The sequence below is a fragment of the Brassica napus genome, chromosome A2, assembly GCF_020379485.1.
Source record: "Brassica napus cultivar Da-Ae chromosome A2, Da-Ae, whole genome shotgun sequence".
NCBI classification, from domain to species: domain Eukaryota; kingdom Viridiplantae; phylum Streptophyta; class Magnoliopsida; order Brassicales; family Brassicaceae; genus Brassica; species Brassica napus.
This window is the reverse complement of record NC_063435.1, coordinates 13480519-13498173: the sequence shown is the minus strand read 5'-3', so window position 1 is coordinate 13498173 and position 17655 is coordinate 13480519. Positions and strand designations below refer to the sequence as shown.

At 32.8% G+C, this 17655-nt stretch overlaps 2 protein-coding genes, 1 long non-coding RNA gene and 1 pseudogene across 3 annotated transcripts; 1 reads left to right on the top strand and 3 right to left on the bottom strand.

Annotated features, from left to right (window-relative positions):
* Positions 1-958: 958 nt before the first annotated feature.
* Positions 959-2914, bottom strand: LOC106454902 (indole glucosinolate O-methyltransferase 1). Its single transcript, XM_048753842.1, has 4 exons — positions 2366-2914; positions 1745-2055; positions 1588-1652; positions 959-1500 (listed from the first exon to the last, which is right to left on the bottom strand). Exons 1-4 carry the CDS (start codon positions 2833-2835, stop codon positions 1201-1203), a joined length of 1146 nt encoding a protein of 381 aa, XP_048609799.1. The 5' UTR covers positions 2836-2914; the 3' UTR covers positions 959-1200.
* A 3227-nt stretch (positions 2915-6141) lies between these two features.
* Positions 6142-8561, bottom strand: LOC106355367. The gene is made up of 4 exons (XM_013795336.2): positions 8533-8561; positions 7367-8438; positions 6302-7288; positions 6142-6210 (listed from the first exon to the last, which is right to left on the bottom strand). Exons 1-4 carry the CDS (start codon positions 8559-8561, stop codon positions 6142-6144), a joined length of 2157 nt encoding a protein of 718 aa, XP_013650790.2.
* Positions 8562-12078: 3517 nt separating this feature from the next.
* Positions 12079-13780, bottom strand: LOC125585205. The gene is made up of 4 exons (XR_007322135.1): positions 13429-13780; positions 12657-12961; positions 12497-12574; positions 12079-12296 (listed from the first exon to the last, which is right to left on the bottom strand). It is a non-coding gene; the product is annotated as an uncharacterized LOC125585205 (long non-coding RNA).
* Positions 13781-13983: 203 nt separating this feature from the next.
* On the top strand, positions 13984-15239 carry LOC125584257 (annotated as a pseudogene).
* Positions 15240-17655: the final 2416 nt, after the last annotated feature.

The following is a 17655-nucleotide window of genomic DNA, read 5'->3' as shown; positions in this document are numbered from 1 at the left end:
AAGACAGACCGAGTGATGAGCTTCTTGAACTAATGTCGAGACCAAAACCTGCAAGCAAATTCTGAGCCTGAGTAGGTAGATGGTTTGTCATTTGTTCTCGTTGTTGGTAGGAAACGTGAAGTAGATCACAAATCAATAAACACATGTTGTAGTCAAGGTTCTCAAATCTCAATTGACACTTAGTGACATGTATTAAGACGCGTGTAAGTGTAGTCAAATACAACTCAAAGCTAACGAAGACTGCATCTACCCTCTCCAATCGTAGTGAGCACGAATCGAATATCCAAGTTTTTTAGAATCCATTTCGTCCAAAAAATATCAGAATCTAATTTGATTCCTAGCTAAATAGATATTTGGGATCTAGATATCAGATATTTTCATATATTTAACCATATACCCGATTCGATCCATAAAATACAATTAAAATCAAAAATAAATAAAAATTCAATGCTAATAAAAATAAAATTATTTTATTAAAATAAAAATTCATTTAAAAATATTAAAACTTACATCAAATAGAATAATTATAATATATATATATATATATCATTCTTTAAAGATATGTATAAAATATACATATAACAAATCGGATCGTATATGATTACTAAAAAGATTAGTATTTCTTATTTGCTTCATTTCTTGTGGATACTGAATATTAATATTTTCTTGCCTGTGTGAGGTTACAAACATCCAGATTTCGGTTTGAATCGAAAAGAATAACCAATTGAATCAAAATTTACATATATTTTGTCCATCCCTACTCTCCACTTCCTTTTTCACCAGAGAACAGGAAAGGGGTTGTATTAACACAAGTATACATGTTCCATTTAGTATTGTAAATTTGTAATCGATTTTTAAGTGACATCATTTTGAAAACCTTCAAAAAAGAAACTAAAATAAGATTCTTTCGTATCCATTTGCTTAAATAATTTAAAATGCTTTTAGGCAAGGAACATGATTTCCCAACAAAAGTTTAAGCATAGGACACAATCTTTCAATTGCAAACATAATGCAAACACACTTTCATACCAATCAGAGTCATTACACTCCGTTAATACTTGGCAAACACCACAGGCTGAAAAGAAAATTGAGCAAGCCAACACCATAAAACTATGTTACATGCAATAAAATCATTAAAATAAGCACCAATTCTCATCCTTTATTCAGTTGGCCCATCATTTCTTTCCGTAGATTCCAAATCTATTTGTGGAATTCGATAACAGAATATGAATGGACACCACAAACAACTTCACACCGAAGAAAACCTGAACCAAATGCTAAATTCTCCAACTGCGAAAACGATCTCTCTTTACCACCTGAGCATTGTGTTAGCATCAACATGTCCATACCAAACATATAGTTAGAGGAAAAGTCACCACTCTTTGGTTTTGTTGGTGTAATCAAATCTACAATGATCACTTTTCCATTTTCCGGTAGGCTCTTCCAACAATTTTTTAGAAGCTTTATACAAAGCTCGTCCGACCAATCATGTAGTATCCACTATCAACAAATTAACAACATTATATTAGAGATATTAGACAATCAAAACTCAAAGATATCAAGTTTTATATTCATATATATAGTTACTTTCATAAATATTGCATCTCCTTTTGGAACTTCTATAAACATGTCTCCAGAGACATGCTCCACTCCTATAATTGGAAAAATTAAACAAAAACAAATAAAAGTTTTGAGAGGCACTTCATCATATATCTTAATCAAATTTATTAAGTAGTTTTTGTACCTGGATAAGATGGAGCATTGGTTAAAACCTGAGGTAAGTCAAAATTAACTCCCTTAATATGAGGATACTTGGAAGTGACTAGACCTAATGTAGTGCCACTTCCTCCTCCAACATCCACCAAAGTGTTAACGTCTTCAAATCCTTTGTAAACTTCTAGAACCTTCTTCAAAATCATGATGGAAGGTTCTGACATGGCACGATCAAACACTTCAGCAAATTGTCTATCTGAATTAATGTATTCAAAAATTTGCATTCCGTGGGCAGAGCTAAATGCATCTCTTCCTTCTAGTATCACATCTTTAAGGTTTGTCCTGTGAATAAAGAAAAAGAAAGTAATATGCATCTGTTCGTTTATGATTGGTTTAACAGGGCCTGTCACGGACAAACTCGAATGAAACATGTGTCTTAGGCCTCCCAAAATGTTTCAAAAAAACTACATAGGCATAAAAAAAATTAAAAAATGTTAGCCCCCGAATTTATTTTTTAAACTTTTAGTTGAAACTTTTAATAAATCGCCTATAACTCCCTAAATCTAAAGCATGTTTATAAAGAACATTCGTTGTATTGGTGAGGACCGAACCAACTCGGTTTAACTCATTTACAGAATAATGAAGTACGTACCAAGTCTTGAAAAACACTTCGGTGTGGAGCAACATAAACAGAGAACCAAGAGAACCAGAACCATCACTATCTTTCAAGAAGTACTTGCAAACCGGTTCGGTTGCATATACCATCTCCATATTTCCGGTTCGGCCGTTTTCTTTACATTCTATCATACGGCACTTCAAGATCGAGTGGCTGACGAGTAACCGCAGCATCCGGTCAAGCAACACTGGCGCCTCCGGGTTGGTGGGTTTGTTAGGGAGACTACGGGCTATCTCATACGGTGAGAGCCACATGTTGTTGCCTGCTGCAGCGATCTTGTCAATGACGCCAAGCTCCAAGGCAGCTTTGAGAACCATGGGGAAAGCCACGGTGTTGACGATACTCTCTGCTTGCAAGCTCACCATTTTCTCGTCGATTTCTTGCTCTTCTTCGGTTAAAACCGGCTTAGGGTAATTGGGTAAGGGGTCTTGAAGATGGTTTGACATTATTGTTTGTGGTTATAAGATTGAAAGAAGAGTTTGTTTTGTTTGCGAGTGTGGTTGTAACGTTCATACTTGTTGCCATTTTATAGGGAAAAAGAACAGAAGCCAAAGACAAGTGTTTCGAGTTTTTATTTGATGACCAACTGGCTCCACCCGACTAGAAGTATGGCCAATATTTTATTTATTTATTGTTGGAGATTATCGAGATGATAATATCTGTACACACATTTGTTTTTTTGTGTTTTAGAACAATACATACTCGTATGTTTAAGAAAGATATGTCAAGATTTGATGTTAATGGAATCATGGAGTGCAGTATGGACCATCACCAAAAGAAGAGAAGGGAATTCTTAGCTATTTCCATAACGTTACCTAAATATTTATTTTTGTACCAAAAGTTTATTGAAAGAAATACAGGATAGAAAAATCATAAAATTCTATAAATTTTGAAAACTAGTCCATCTTTTGTTGCAAGAAATCCATATTTTTATATTTTTTAAGTGTTAAAAATTACGATTTGAATGGTGACCAAGTAATGAAGATGAACATTGAATTATTTATCATTCCTAACAAAAATTACCATTCGCAAGGAATAATTTTTTTTTTCTTATTCTTTCTCATTTCTTGTAGGCAAATATAAAATAAAACTGATATTTGTTAATTTTGAAAAGAAACAGACATTCCTTTTCATTTTTATTATTTTATTTGTATACATTAATTTCTTATTTGTTTTTTTTTTTCCAAAAAAAGTTCTCAGTTGGAGCCTACATAATTTATATACAGTATAGAATTCAACCAAAGATTATTTCCAAATTCTAACCGGAGGGGTCATATGGAGAATAGAATGGAATCAGTATATATAGTCCCATTTGCAAATTTTAATATTTTTCTAACCATTTAAAGAAACGAAAAATGATGACGACACAAGACTATATGTAAAATGGTGGTGAATCGTAATCATACAATATTTTTTCTAATCATTCAGGTACTTAGCTGGTCCACCACAACCACGTGAATCACGAATTCACGATACCACTTTAAGCTATAAAGGAACTTGAATGACTGAATCATGTACTTGTTTGATTTTACGAAGATTTGGTTGTGAACAGCGCAGGAACATAGGGCCAAGGGAGCGTAACCCCCGAACCTAAACATTTTTTTAACAAAAATAACTAGATTTTGATCCGCGCTTAGAAATCGCGGATTTATTTTTGAAATTAAATAAATTATTTTAATATAAAATTGTATATAGGTTTGAGAATATTTATCCGGAAACGCGAACCGAACTTTACCAAACTGTAAAATCGAAACAAAAATAGAATTGAATTTCATTAAGAACCGAATAGATCATATATCTATAGAATAAAAAAAATGAAAAAAAATCAAAACCAAATGGGTACTTAAATTTTTAAAATACAAATTATGTACTTACAAATATTAATTATATGTATTTTCTAAATAACAAAATATCTTAAAATACTATTTATAAATTGAGTTATATGAAAAAACTGAATTACTCAAATATTTTTATACAAAATATTAAAATTATCTGATATTTTTATTTGAACAATTTAAATTGCCCGATTTTTAAGCTGAAAACTCAAAAATTATCAGATTTTTTTGTTTGCATATTAGCAAGTTCTCAACTTTGCTATCAAACCAAAAAACGAAATAACACAACTGACCAAACGTTGTAAATTCTTGAACGGTTCCTATATTTCTTGAACCAAAACACCAATAACCGAGATACTGAGGTCATGAAGATTAATAGTGCATCTACATTTACATAAACCTAAACCAATGTACGTAAGCCTGAACCAATGTACATAAGCTTAAACTGGTCGTTAACATTAAGTTTGGGCGTTAAAATTTGCCAATGCATATTTAAAAATGTACCAACATTTCAAAAATAGTAGTCTGGCATATTATTAAAGATCTCAATTAAATAAGTTTATTCCAAGAAATATTCTCTAACTTCAAATGTAGTTTTATAGTTAATTCAGTTTATATATGTTGATATCACTTTTATGAAAAATGGTATGCAAATATGTATAAGTGTCAAGAAGTAAATCACCATAAGATGTAAATTAGGGTTGCCTTCTTTACACCCCCCAAACTACCTAAACCCACACCAAACCCCCCTAAACTTATAGGCTCATTAAGAAACCCCCTAAACTAATCTGCTTCATTAGTTTTCTCCCTAAAGTATTTTTCCTGAATTAATTCCACATATCGTATGATTTCGACGTGATTGCATTTAATTTCATAAAAACGCGATCAGACAAATCACGTTAACCCTAAGACTACCCGATAATCTCCCCACCGAACCGTAAGACCCGACTTAAGTTAAAAGACCCGAATATGAAACTCTCCACATAATTTCGCCATCAATTGCTCTGAAACTAGGGTTCATACTTCATCTCTATGAAAAGAAGCTTAAGGAAGCTTCATAGAGATTGTTTTTTTAGTTTAAGATTTGCATCTTTCTTACTACGTAAAAGAGAGCAACGATCTATGTAATCTATGTAAGTTTTCTCATATGTTTTTTGCTTTGGATTATTTGTGGTTTGGTGGATGTTTCAGTTCCTTTTTGTTCCAGGACTTATGTCTAAAGCTATAGATTACCGAAGAACTTTAGTTACAAGCTCCAAGAAATTTTTATTCAATGCAAGTGGCAGATGAACCCGGGATGGTCTTGCAGGCTAAAGTTAGAGCGTTACAAGCTGCAACCACGTCAAGAAAAATTCTTCTTCTTTTGTGGCTTTTACTATTGAATTTTTGAGATTGCACATTATTCTGTCCAGAGTTCTATAATCTCAATCGGGCTGTGTTCTGTGTGTTAGAAATTTTTGTTTCTTACTTATTTCCCATAAAACAAGAGGAAAGAGACAAAGGGATCATCTTGTTCTCGTTTGTAAGGAACCACTTTGTTGTAGTGACATAGTTTGTTTTATAAACGTACATTTGTAAACTTGATTATGTTAAACGTAAGCCATCACAATAACTTGAAGATTATTAGTCTATGTTCGTCTGAGAAAAACAAAAGTGTCAAACAACATGTTCACATGTCATCCTCTGGATTCATCGTAGACAACGTCTAATATAATTTTTCGTATAAAGGAAAATATTCAGAGTCAACACAAGGAAAAATGGTTTACTAAAAATTCTGAGAAAACATCATTTATAGGATCACAAAGTTATTAAGATAACCATAAGACACAAAACTAAACAAGAATTATTAAAACTCCCAAAAGTCATCATTCATAGATTTGGTTTGTTATAAGAACACTCATAAGTCACCATCCTTCCTTAGTTTATGCGTGCCTGTGATGGCTGCGTTAAAGCAACGAACTCTGGTTCTGTAACAGTTCCAACATCCTGAAAAATATAACATATGACATAACACAGTAGCATAAGTTATTAAATATTCACTTGACAATATCCAAATCTAGACACTAAAAACACTCACCTGCTCGATTGTTTCTCCTGTCTTCTTTATTTTCTTCTTTGGGTGTATTTTGCAGCCGGCTGCGTTGTGTCCAGCTTCCCCGCATTTAGAACAGTGGATGGTTCGGCCCCCCCTTCCTAGTGTTTCTGTTTGCTTCTTCTTCTTTGGCGATTCATGCTTTCCTTTGAATCTTGGAATTTTTTTTTTATTCTTCTTTTTTTTTCGTCCAGGGAGTATAGGCTCCGGAGCTTCGACTATTAACCTGTATGTACCATTCATCCAAAAGCGTGGTCCTCTAACGGTGTTGATAGAGTCATTGTATGTCATCCGCCATATAGAAGTGGAAAAGAATTCCGAAACATAATTTTCAACATCTAACCCAGCATCTATCATCGCTCCATAAGCATGTTCACATGGAATTCCCGTTATCTGCCACTTCCCACATGTGCAGGTCATCCTTGTCGTGTTTACGTCATATGAACAGCGATAAAGACTAACCTCAAAAACTCCATGAGTACAAGGAGTCGTTATACACTTTTCAGCGTCTTCCTTCTCCGATTCAAGCATCTTAACCACATATTTTGTGAATTTCTCTGCGCGCCTCTCAGATTTCTTATTTCTTTTAGCTATTCTAACCATTGCTTGCCTTCTAATAGTTTCCAACATAGGCACAATTGCCTTGGCTCTTGCTGCAAGAATGGTGGCATTAAATGACTCAGTTGCATTGTTGTCGACATCCTCACATAAGCTTCCAAGCCTATAATATGCCAACGACCAAGTCTTTGGTTCCTTCTTCATCACGTCGTCATACAAAGACATGTTGTAGTCTTTCAGATTCTGGAGTTCTGCCTTGTACTGTGTCTTATTGTAGGCCCATGCTAGATTCCAAACCATTGGTTTCAGAAAATCCTTGTTCTTATGCTTTTTCTTTAAATTGTCCACAATATGTTTAACACATCGCCTGTGCTCTGCATTAGGTAATTCAGCCTTCACTGCACTGATCAGACCCTGAATCAAATAATAATGGTGGTGTATTAGAGATATTAGTAGATGTGAAATGAGAAAGTCCAGTAATGAGATGCTTACCTTTGAGCCATCAGAAATAAGAACAAATCTGCTCCCATCACCGAGAACTAAATCAGCCTTCAGCCGTTGAACAAACCACAACCAGTTATCCGAGTTTTCTGTTTGTACTACAGCCCACGCAACCGGATAAATCTGATTATTTGCATCACGACCAACAGCAGTAAGCAATATCCCTTTTACCTCAGATTTTAAAAAAGTTCCATCTAACCCTATGATTGGCCGACAATACCCTCTCCATGAACTTCTAAGTTTCTCAAAACATACGTAAAAGCGATCAAAAACATCCTTACCCGCAGCATTGCGAGACGTATCGAGCACAACAATACTACCTGGGTTTGTCTTCTCGATCTCTCTCACATAACCTCGGAGATGAGCAAATTGGTCTGCATACTCTTTTTCCAGCCATTTCAAAGCAAGTAGTCTTCCTCTCTGGCACTGATTTCTTGATGCAACTAGTTTCCAAATATCCTTAATCTGCTCTTGGATTTTTTCTGGCATCAGACCACTGTCTTCTCTCAGTTTATCCAGAAAAATCCTTGCTATTACAGGACTTTTCAAAAGCTTGCACTTCCCGTTAGGAGTACAACTATGGTACTTGTATCTTGTTTTCACCAACCAACACTGTCTCGGCTTATCATATGAGCAGTAAACCCTCCATTTACATTTACCTCCAATACCACACTTAAAACTAAGCTTTGTCTTATCCCATCTGTTTTGCACAATGTTTCTCGCCTTACTCAAAGCATACTCTAATACAGCCTCTTTGAACTCGAAACCTGAGTAGAAAGTTGTTCCAATAGACAATCTGTCAAAAGACTTGTTTTTCATCCTTCTATCTCTTGCAACAAACTCGTCCTCTTCTTCATCTGAGCTTTCTGGAATTGTCATCCGACCAATGAACTCCTCATCAACAAAATCAGCAACTGATTGCTCAATCTCATGTTCATATCGATCAACAACCTCGTCTTCATCTTCACCATTATCCTCTTTAGCATAGATGTCGTTCGCCACTTTGTCATCTCTGTTTACATCTCCTATTTCCCCATCATGTCTTAGATCATTCTCAGTGTCCCTATACATAAGCAATAAAGAATCATATAATAGAAACAAATAATGGTCTGGTGAGTCAAAGAACGTGATCAATCAAAATAACAATAAATAATCACCTTGCAAGTTGTGAGGCCTCATTCTCCATCTTTAATAAATAGAACCTTCACCTAGTAGCTTTGTCTTTCTCCAATTCGTTACATGTGCTTTACGAGAGTGGCGTAAGGTTGTTTAAGGTGTACGTGTAAGGTAGGGTTTGTTAGCGTAGGTTTTTTCTATTAACGTGTCGGGTCTTTTTGTGTGGATCATGGATCAAAAAAATTATTGGATCGGATAAAGGGTAATCGTTATTTTTAAACGCTTTTTTTAATTTATAAACGTATATACTCTTATATAAGAAAAAATGTGCAATTAACTTGAAATAAATAGTTTAGGTGGATATTTGATGAATCATTTTATTTTGTGGGGTTAGGAGAAGAGCTTAAAAGTCTAGGGGGATTGACTGTGGGTTTAAGTAGTTTGGGGGGCGTAGAGAAGTCAACCCTATAAATTAATAAAAAATACTCAATACTTACGTACCAACATTGGCTAATTGTTAAAGCAAATGAGTCGCACAAAGTTTCTAATGTTGGTTATTTATGTAATCGGTTTATTGAAATAGGGATTAAAGATTTGGCCCAGATGATTTATACAAATCAGTTATAATAACTAATAAGGCTCACACGATTGTAAGCATATACATGTATAGTTTTTTGAATTAATACGAAAGCAGTGGTGTGATGTACGGTAGGACTAAATATTAACAAAGTAATAAGCCAAACAACATTTATAATTAGATTTCTCAAGACTGCTTCTCTTTTAATAGAATAGATATTAAAGAGGATTCTAAATTTTTTTTAAATAATTAGGGACAAGAGCCACAAGTTTGGTGGGTGGTGATTAACTTGAGGGTAAAACCCAATATGGTGATCACCAGGATTCGAATTCTGGTAACTGAAAAATTAACATTTCGGCATCGCTAGAAACAGAGAATTGATACGTGATAACACGTGACTAGTCTGGACCACTTCTGTGGAGCAATGATACATCTGTATAATTCAAAAAAAATATTAGGGATAGGAGTCCAAAATTTTAAATTGTTTATAAATACATGTAAAAAGAAACTAAAATTTTATTTTTGTCCAAAAACCCACTAATACTTTGAACCGGCCCTGGTTGTGAACTTTATTGTTATAGTACTATGTTGTCATATGACATAATACAACGTATCTCAACAGTGTCATACAAAATCTCGTGAGATTAGTTGTTTCTTAGTTAAGTGAAAATAAATTGAAAAATAATTTTCAAAAAGGTGAAAATATAAGAAAAGAATATAAAATGTCTTTTTGAAATATTTTCTACAAGTATTAGAGCATTTTCAATGGGAGTTCTATCCATTAGAGTTCTAAATATATATATATATGTAATTATGGGATCTATAATTTGTAGAAAACCGAACCCAAAATTTCTTAAAACATTTGGGTTGGGTTTTCCACAAAATTATGAACTCCGTAATTACGTATATATATATATATGTTTAAAATTTAATGGGTAGAACCCGGTTGGAAGTGTCTTGGTGATCTTCCACTATTTTTTCATGATTACGCTAATGCAGCAGACTACTCCATCTTTTATGTTCACTAGATCCTTTCTCCGCGCTACGCGCGGATAATATATTTATATTTGTTACATTTATTATTTTTATTTGTATGTGAACTTTTTTTTATTAAATTATATATAACTAATTTTAAATTTTTATTTTTTAATATATTTTTAGTTTGGAGTAAGTATTTCTATTGTATGTAACATAATTAACTAATAAAATATGTAAAATCAAGCCCGAGATTTTAGAGTTATGTAAAAAAAAATATAATTATGTATAGAACATAAATTATCTTAGTTTAAAAGATCGGAATCTCATCTCGAGTAAATTCATGAAAAGAAAAAGTACTCCAATAACCTACTTAAAATATAAAACCCTCATTTCAATAAAAAGCGTATTTAATAATATTTTTTGACGTGTAATAGTTGAAAACTGACAATTGAATATTGATCTAGAATATTATTTTAATATATCTAATGGTAAATTATTAATTGTAATAAACAAATTTTGAATTTTGTAATATTACATGAATTAGAAGTCTTTAAATCTAAAGTCTATTTTGTTAACATAATATATTTTTTATCATTTATTATTTTGACATTACAAAATATTGCTTTAGTTTTATTTGTATATTAATTTTTAATAATTTAGTTTCTTTTAAGTAATTTTAAAATTATCAAGAATATAATATATTTAAAATTATTTATTTAAATATATCCAAATATGATGTCTCATTTTTATGTGTGCTTGCGTTGAGCATATTTATTTTGTAGTTTGTATATTTAATAACACCTTGTTGCGTGCCGTTCTATGGTTTTAATAAATGTGTTGTCATTTCATTTTTATTACTACTAACATGAGTTTTTAGTGATCAGTGATAATATATTTTTAACGTTATGTATTATATTTTATCGTATATTTTTTAACTCTTCATGCTGCCACTTTTTTTAGAATCATTTTAATTAGATAATAAGTTTAAAGATGTAAATAAAACTGTGTATGTTGTAAATTTAGACTTTTTAGTGTAATTAAGCACTATCAATTATGGAAATTATATTATGATTTTATTTTACTAAATCTTTTTTTTCTGTGTATATTTTTTGTTTTACTTTGTATTTTTACAATTTTATTGCTTTATTCTTTAATTGCAGATAATTGCTCTTTCCAATTTTTGATTCATATAGTTTAAAAGTCTTTGGTTGATTTTTGTTTGTTTTCTTTCTCCAATTACAATGTACAGTTCGACCGTTTCTTTTTTTTTTGGGATTAAACTACTAAAATCATCAGATAGAAAAGCTTAAACTCCAAGAATGGAGTGAGTATTTATCCTAGAAAAAACTTATTTAACCACTAATATAGTGAGATCTTTATATATAAAGAAGACTTTGCTTCTCTCCTAGAGGGTCCAGCTCGGATGCCACGTCACTAATTCAGCTTTTGACAACACGACACGTGTCCCGAGTATAAAACTCTCCGTTTCATTTATTTTGTTCAACGAGATATTTGGGCTTTTGTTGAAGTTTGGCTGTGTCTTAGCTTCTTAAGCCCAGACCATAAGAGAAACGCTGCTTTTTTTTTTATCTTTGCCTCTCCTGATCTCACGACTAGACGATTAAGGTTTTGAGATTGCTCTTTTATCTTCTTCTTCATTAGGGATGTTGTAATGGGCAAAATTACCCGACCCGGCCCGAACCCGAATTAAACCCGCCCAATAAATACCCTAAACTAAAAAACCTGAAAAAAGCCCGGTATCATTAGGGTAACCCGCGAAAAACCCGAAACTTTTAGGGTTACCCGTGGGCAACCCGTGAAAAACCCTCTCTCTATTTTATTTAAAGTTTTGTGGGTTTTTAGTTAAAGCTTTATAGTTTTAAACTAAATTTAAATGTATTGAATATTTAATTTTTAATCATGTTTTGAATACAATTTGATTAATTTCTCCTATTGTATCTGTTTGGGATTGTATCTACACAAGTATAAAAGTGCAAATCACTTTCAAAAACATTATCTTTTCACGAGAGTATAAAAAACAGAGTATTAAGATATATTATCAACTTAAAGAAACAGATTCAGAAACATAGTATCATTTTAACATAGTATCAACTCAAAGAAACAGACTCATAATCACCCAAGACATTTCATATAGATCATCACATAAGATCAAGGTAGCCTTCTGAAATAGATCTCCACTGTTTGAAGAACCTGATGGATGACTTCTTATGGATGCTAGTTGCTACCTACCTGTACACGTACACAAGTTGAGTATCAGACCAAAGTTAGCTAAAATAATATCACCTAAGAGTTTTGAGAGCTGTTCAGTCAAGTTTCAGAGTATCTAAACTATGGTCAAGTTTCAGAGTATCTAAACTATGGTTAATATACTAAAATAATATTACCTAAGAGTTTTGACCTGTTTGACAAAAAAAAAAAAGAGTTTTGACCTCATATTGCAGAACTACTTGTTGTGGTTGTTGGATCCTTGTCTAAATTGTCTTCATCAAAATAATCTTCAACATCACCTGAAATTATAAAATAAAATTTGTAGTTACATAAAAGTTCATATATGAAATCAGAAACCAAATATCAAAACTAATAATCTACCTTCAAATTCAGCAAAACCTCTTAACCAGTTTCGAGTGCAAAGCAATGCTTGAACATTTTTTGGAAGAAGACGGTTTCTGTAAGGACTTCTTCTTTTTCCATCTGCCTCTACTCCTACTACTACGAAATGGTTCCAAACAAGAGACTTTGTGCGTTTAGAATGACTCACAGTTTCAGTTGCTTGAACAGGTTGAGTTTCACTTTGTGCTTGTCCTTGAGTTTCTGCTTCATCATCATTATCAACCTCCATCTGCTCATTCGCAGCCTCAAGAGCTGCTAGTGTGTCAAGTGTTTGTGAATCCATCCTGAAAAAACATTAAACAATCACAAAATTTAAGCTATTATTTAATCTGGTGAGGGAGATTGGAGAAAACTAGAAATGGCTCAAGCTTAGGTGTCTCTTAGAGAACTTTTATTTGACTTAGCACATCGTTGAAAACAGCAACATCACAATCAGCTAATGTCCATGGTTCTTCTCTCTAAAATAAAATGTATGGAATGATCTCAATCATCTATGGTAATGTGCAGGGTGTGTGTGGATGCGACCGCTTCACTAGTAGCTCGATAAGCGATGTACTTAAAACGATTGTGAAAAAAGACGGATATAGAGGACTACAAACCCCACATACCTTAGCGATTGATTTCGACAAACTCACAAACCCACAAACTCACAAACCCACAAACCCACAAACCCACAAACCCACAAACTCACAAACTCACAAACCCACAAACCCACAAACCTAGATATCAAAACTCAATTCTTAAAATGTACCTGCTTGCTGATCTGACTTTGACCGTGATGAGATGAGATGATTGGGATCTCGTCTCTGGTTGACGAGTGACGACGATGATGAGATGAGATGAGATGGTGAGGCGTTAAGGCAGCGAGAGATGAGATTAGATGGTGAGGCGTTAAGGCGGCGAGAGATGAGATGCTGCGGCGATTGGGATAATGGGATCTCGTCTCTGGTTGAGATGGTGAGTCCAGAGAAGAAACGACGATGATGAGATGGTGAGAGAGAGTTGAGAGAAGAAACGACGTCGCTTCTGTTAATTTTTTTTTTTTTTAAAACCCATCGGATACCCGAAGCCCGACAGTGTAAACCCGATAGGGTAATAAACAAAACAAGACCCGCCCAATAAAAACCCGCGAGTTTTAAAATCTAAAAGTACGGGTTTTGGGTTTCAAATATCAACCGGGCTTCGGGTACCCTATGGGTAAAAACCCATTATTAACATCCCTATTCTTCATGATACCAAATGATATCAGTTACAGAATAATCCATTTAAAACCCTCCATCAATCCATCACCCACAATCTCTAATCAATGCGAGTCTTAATCTTCCAAGGCGTTGGAGAGGCTATAAAAAGGTGAGCTTTCCTACTTTGAGAATTATCCTTCGATTCGTTCTAAACTAACCAATGAACTGGATAACGTTTCAGTCTTCCTCTCCGATTTGCAAACAGGCTGCTCCTCCTCCACCGTTTAGGTACGGTTGCTGCGTTTCTAGAGGCCAGGAACGTCCGCTGTGGTGATGCCTTCAAGCTCCACCACTTCGTTCATTGCTCACTAATACAACACTGAAAATTATACTGGTCACAACCGATTTGAATTCAGAGAAATGTAAGCAGCTACGATGAAGAAGAAGGGTACGGTTCTTAAAGTTTTTTTCTAAAAACTGCAGCATATTCTCAAGAACAGGGTTTGGTTGCTGACGATGAACAAGAAAGTCCCGGTAAGAGTTGTTCAACAATTGTAAACTAATGATCTCTTATGTAATTTGACTATTTAGTGGTGGATATTGATTGGATTTTGAAGTAAGCAGGAAGCAACATAGATTCTGGTTAAGCGATTGGGTCTGTTGAAAGCAGAGAAGAAGCTATTGTAGAAACAGAGGAAATAAGAAAATCCAAAAGCTAAAGCCATGAAGATTATGGCTTAAATGGAATCTTATTCAAATAACAGTGTTTGTGGCATAGGAAAAGTTGTTGACATGAGCCCTTTCGGAAATAAGGCCACACTGATTCTGGAGTTGTTGCATCCATAATCTGGAGTAGAAACCCTTCTCAGAATGTAAGAACATCGATAAAGCATTGATTCTTGCTCTACTGAAATCAGCTGATGCATCGATTGCCTTTTGCTCAATTGTTAATCCTGGAGAGATATTGAAGAATGTAGAATTAGTTGTAGTTGTTTGATTGCCACTGAAAAGAGTAGAAGTTTGTATTGGAATAAAGTTCAAGAAGTAAGGAAGAGTTGTGCTGTTGGATGAGTTTCAGAAGGCAATGATGGTCATGGAAGGGTCTGTTGTGGCTTGCAAGTGCCTGGGGAAGTGATGAGATTGTCAAAATGGTAAAGTACTAAACGAGTCTGATCTGTGATGACTTTCTGTTAACACCTTCCAAGGCTGTTTGTATTGGAGTTGGGTTGCAGGATGTGGATACTTTATTTTTCTATATAATACATTATGGAGTAGAAACCCTTCCAAGAATGTAAGAACACCCATAAAACATTGAAGCTTTCTCTTTCTTTTTTTTGTGAACACCTATTGAAGCTTTCTCTATATATTATGTTCTCCACTCTCCCTCTGCACTGTCAACGTCTGTACCAAATTTTTTATCTGTTGCTAATGGTATTAAAAAAGTAGAACCTAAACCGACCAGGGTTAACTGGAATTGGTATAACATATATGTTCTAGCCTAACGTGAATTGGTATAATCTGATGGTTTTCTTTAGGTTTCATCATTAAGCTTCCTAATATAACACATACAGTAAAAGTAAAAATAAATATGAAAAAGAAAAAGAAATTACAGACCGAATATGTTATAATGTTAATCGAACATAGCTATCAAAAGAAAATAAAAACGTATAAGATATAGTTGACTATATTGGGTAAAAAAACATAGTAATGGCATTCTCCAACTGATACAGTTCCTTTGCATTTCCAATATTAGATTATCCCCATAGACATGATTTGTTTGATGTTTTAGTACCAAGACCTGCAAATTGTAATGGGTCTTTCTTTGTTATGACCAGGATTGAAGAAAATCACCTGTGTGACCAAAGCTATCATCAATGGCTTTCTGTGTCAATATCCTACTATTTTTTATCAAGGTTTTTTTATAAAATTAATGTTAGAAGATTTGAAAATTTTGGTATGACTAGCATATACAAATCATATAAATCAGAGGCCACGGCAATAGTCCAACTACAAAGCTCATGTTATTTCCACGAATGCATACACATAACAAAAATTACATTCCATTATTATAAAAGTATAGCCAACTACAAAAGCTCAAAGACAATTCAAAGCACATGATCTTCATTCTTAACCATCCATCCAGTGATTTGAACTGGATACAAACAAATCAACTACAACAACGTCAATTGCCATCTTAACAATCATATATCTTTTTTTGTAAAAAAAAATTTAACATATATGATAAATTATATTTCAAATGACGACATGCTCATGTTACCTCCTCTTAATTATCACGTTTATATATGTAAAACAGCGTTCCTGCGTAAACAAAATTGATAACTATCAGATTAGATTCCTTCACCTCATTTACCTCCTGTTAATTTATGTAAATATCTAATATTACATAAATAATTATATAATTAATTATATATTTTAACTAAAATAAAATTCTCACAAAAACCTACTGTAAAACTAAATTTAGTAAAAAAAGTATAACATAATCCAGTAATATATATTAAATTAAATTAAATAAAAATATATGAATCTATTTACAAGTTTGTTTCTTTTCTACAATCAAAAATGAAAAAATAATCTCACTCATTTGTTTTGGTCATGCAACCCTGGAAAATCACAAGAAATGATGTAAAGCCACATCAGAAGAAAATCATTTAAACCTCTTAACAAAAGAATATTATCATACTTAATAAAATAATAAGAAGTATTTATTTTTGAAAAAATCAAAGCCAGTTTGGTTTATTTAGAAAATTATCTTCTAAAAAATAATAGGTAGTATTTATTTTATAAAAGAATAACAAATTATTCAGATAGTATGGTTTATTTAGTCTTCAAATCTAATATCATATAAAATTATGTATATTTTAAAATAATAACAGTAATATTAAATATTTACTCTGATTACTTAAATTATTTATTGATCCGCTTTCCGCCCGTAGGGCGGGCCTACCCTAGTATTATAATATTAGAAGGTATGGAAACTCTTCTCTGTTGTCTTACGCTAGACATAATTAAGTTGTTGTCAATTGATTTTATATTTGTGATAACTGAAAATATATTTTTATGTATTCCTTACATCATTGTTAATTGGTTTACGGTTCGATCATTTCTAATACATACTATGAGTAATATAATATTAGATGTTGATTATCTCCTTCCAATTAGGAATGCACAGAATCAGAAAAATTCAATGTGAGACCACTTTACAATTGTATCCTCATATCTATATAGATTTAGTTTATAGATTACTTTCATAATATTATAATATTACATCATCCTTAATTTTTTGATATGACATGCGCGAAAATAATAAATTGTTTAATATTTATAATTTTATTATTTAAATATTTACTTTGTTTATAAGATATAAATTTTGTTATGAAAGCTAACTAATATATATGTATAAAGTGTAGGTTAAAGAATTTTAAAATAATTCAATGTTTGATTATATGACGCGTGGTCGTATATAAGGGTAACGAAGGTTATGTGGTTTGAATTACATATTTATAATTTGAGAAGAGTAATTATTAGATGTGACTCCTGTTTTTAGTAACTAATTAAATACAGTATTAAATATAATTAAATAATTAGTATTAAATAATAAATATTGTTTAGTCGATGAGAAACATACACGACAGTGTATGGGCATATGTCTGTTTTGAGCTCTTGTATAAAAGAAATTGTAGTCCTGGAATTCTGTTTTTGAGCTCTTGTATAATATAATCTGATTTTGATTCTTTTTTAAATAAAAGAAATTGTAGTTCTTCAACTCTGTTTTTCGT

Excerpts from the sequence above, each read along its gene's own strand:
- LOC106454902 (XM_048753842.1), bottom strand. The coding sequence starts at position 2,835 with ATGTCAAACCATCTTCAAGACCCCTTACCCAATTACCCTAAGCCGGTT. Across the intron at positions 1,653-1,744 it reads CAATGCTCCATCTTATCCAG|GAGTGGAGCATGTCTCTGGA; the intron begins GTACAAAAACTA and ends TTCCAATTATAG. Across the intron at positions 1,501-1,587 it reads GAGATGCAATATTTATGAAA|TGGATACTACATGATTGGTC; the intron begins GTAACTATATAT and ends ATTTGTTGATAG.
- LOC106355367 (XM_013795336.2), bottom strand. The coding sequence starts at position 8,561 with ATGGAGAATGAGGCCTCACAACTTGCAAG. Across the intron at positions 7,289-7,366 it reads TTATTTCTGATGGCTCAAAG|GGTCTGATCAGTGCAGTGAA; the intron begins GTAAGCATCTCA and ends TATTTGATTCAG. Across the intron at positions 6,211-6,301 it reads CAGGAGAAACAATCGAGCAG|GATGTTGGAACTGTTACAGA; the intron begins GTGAGTGTTTTT and ends TATATTTTTCAG.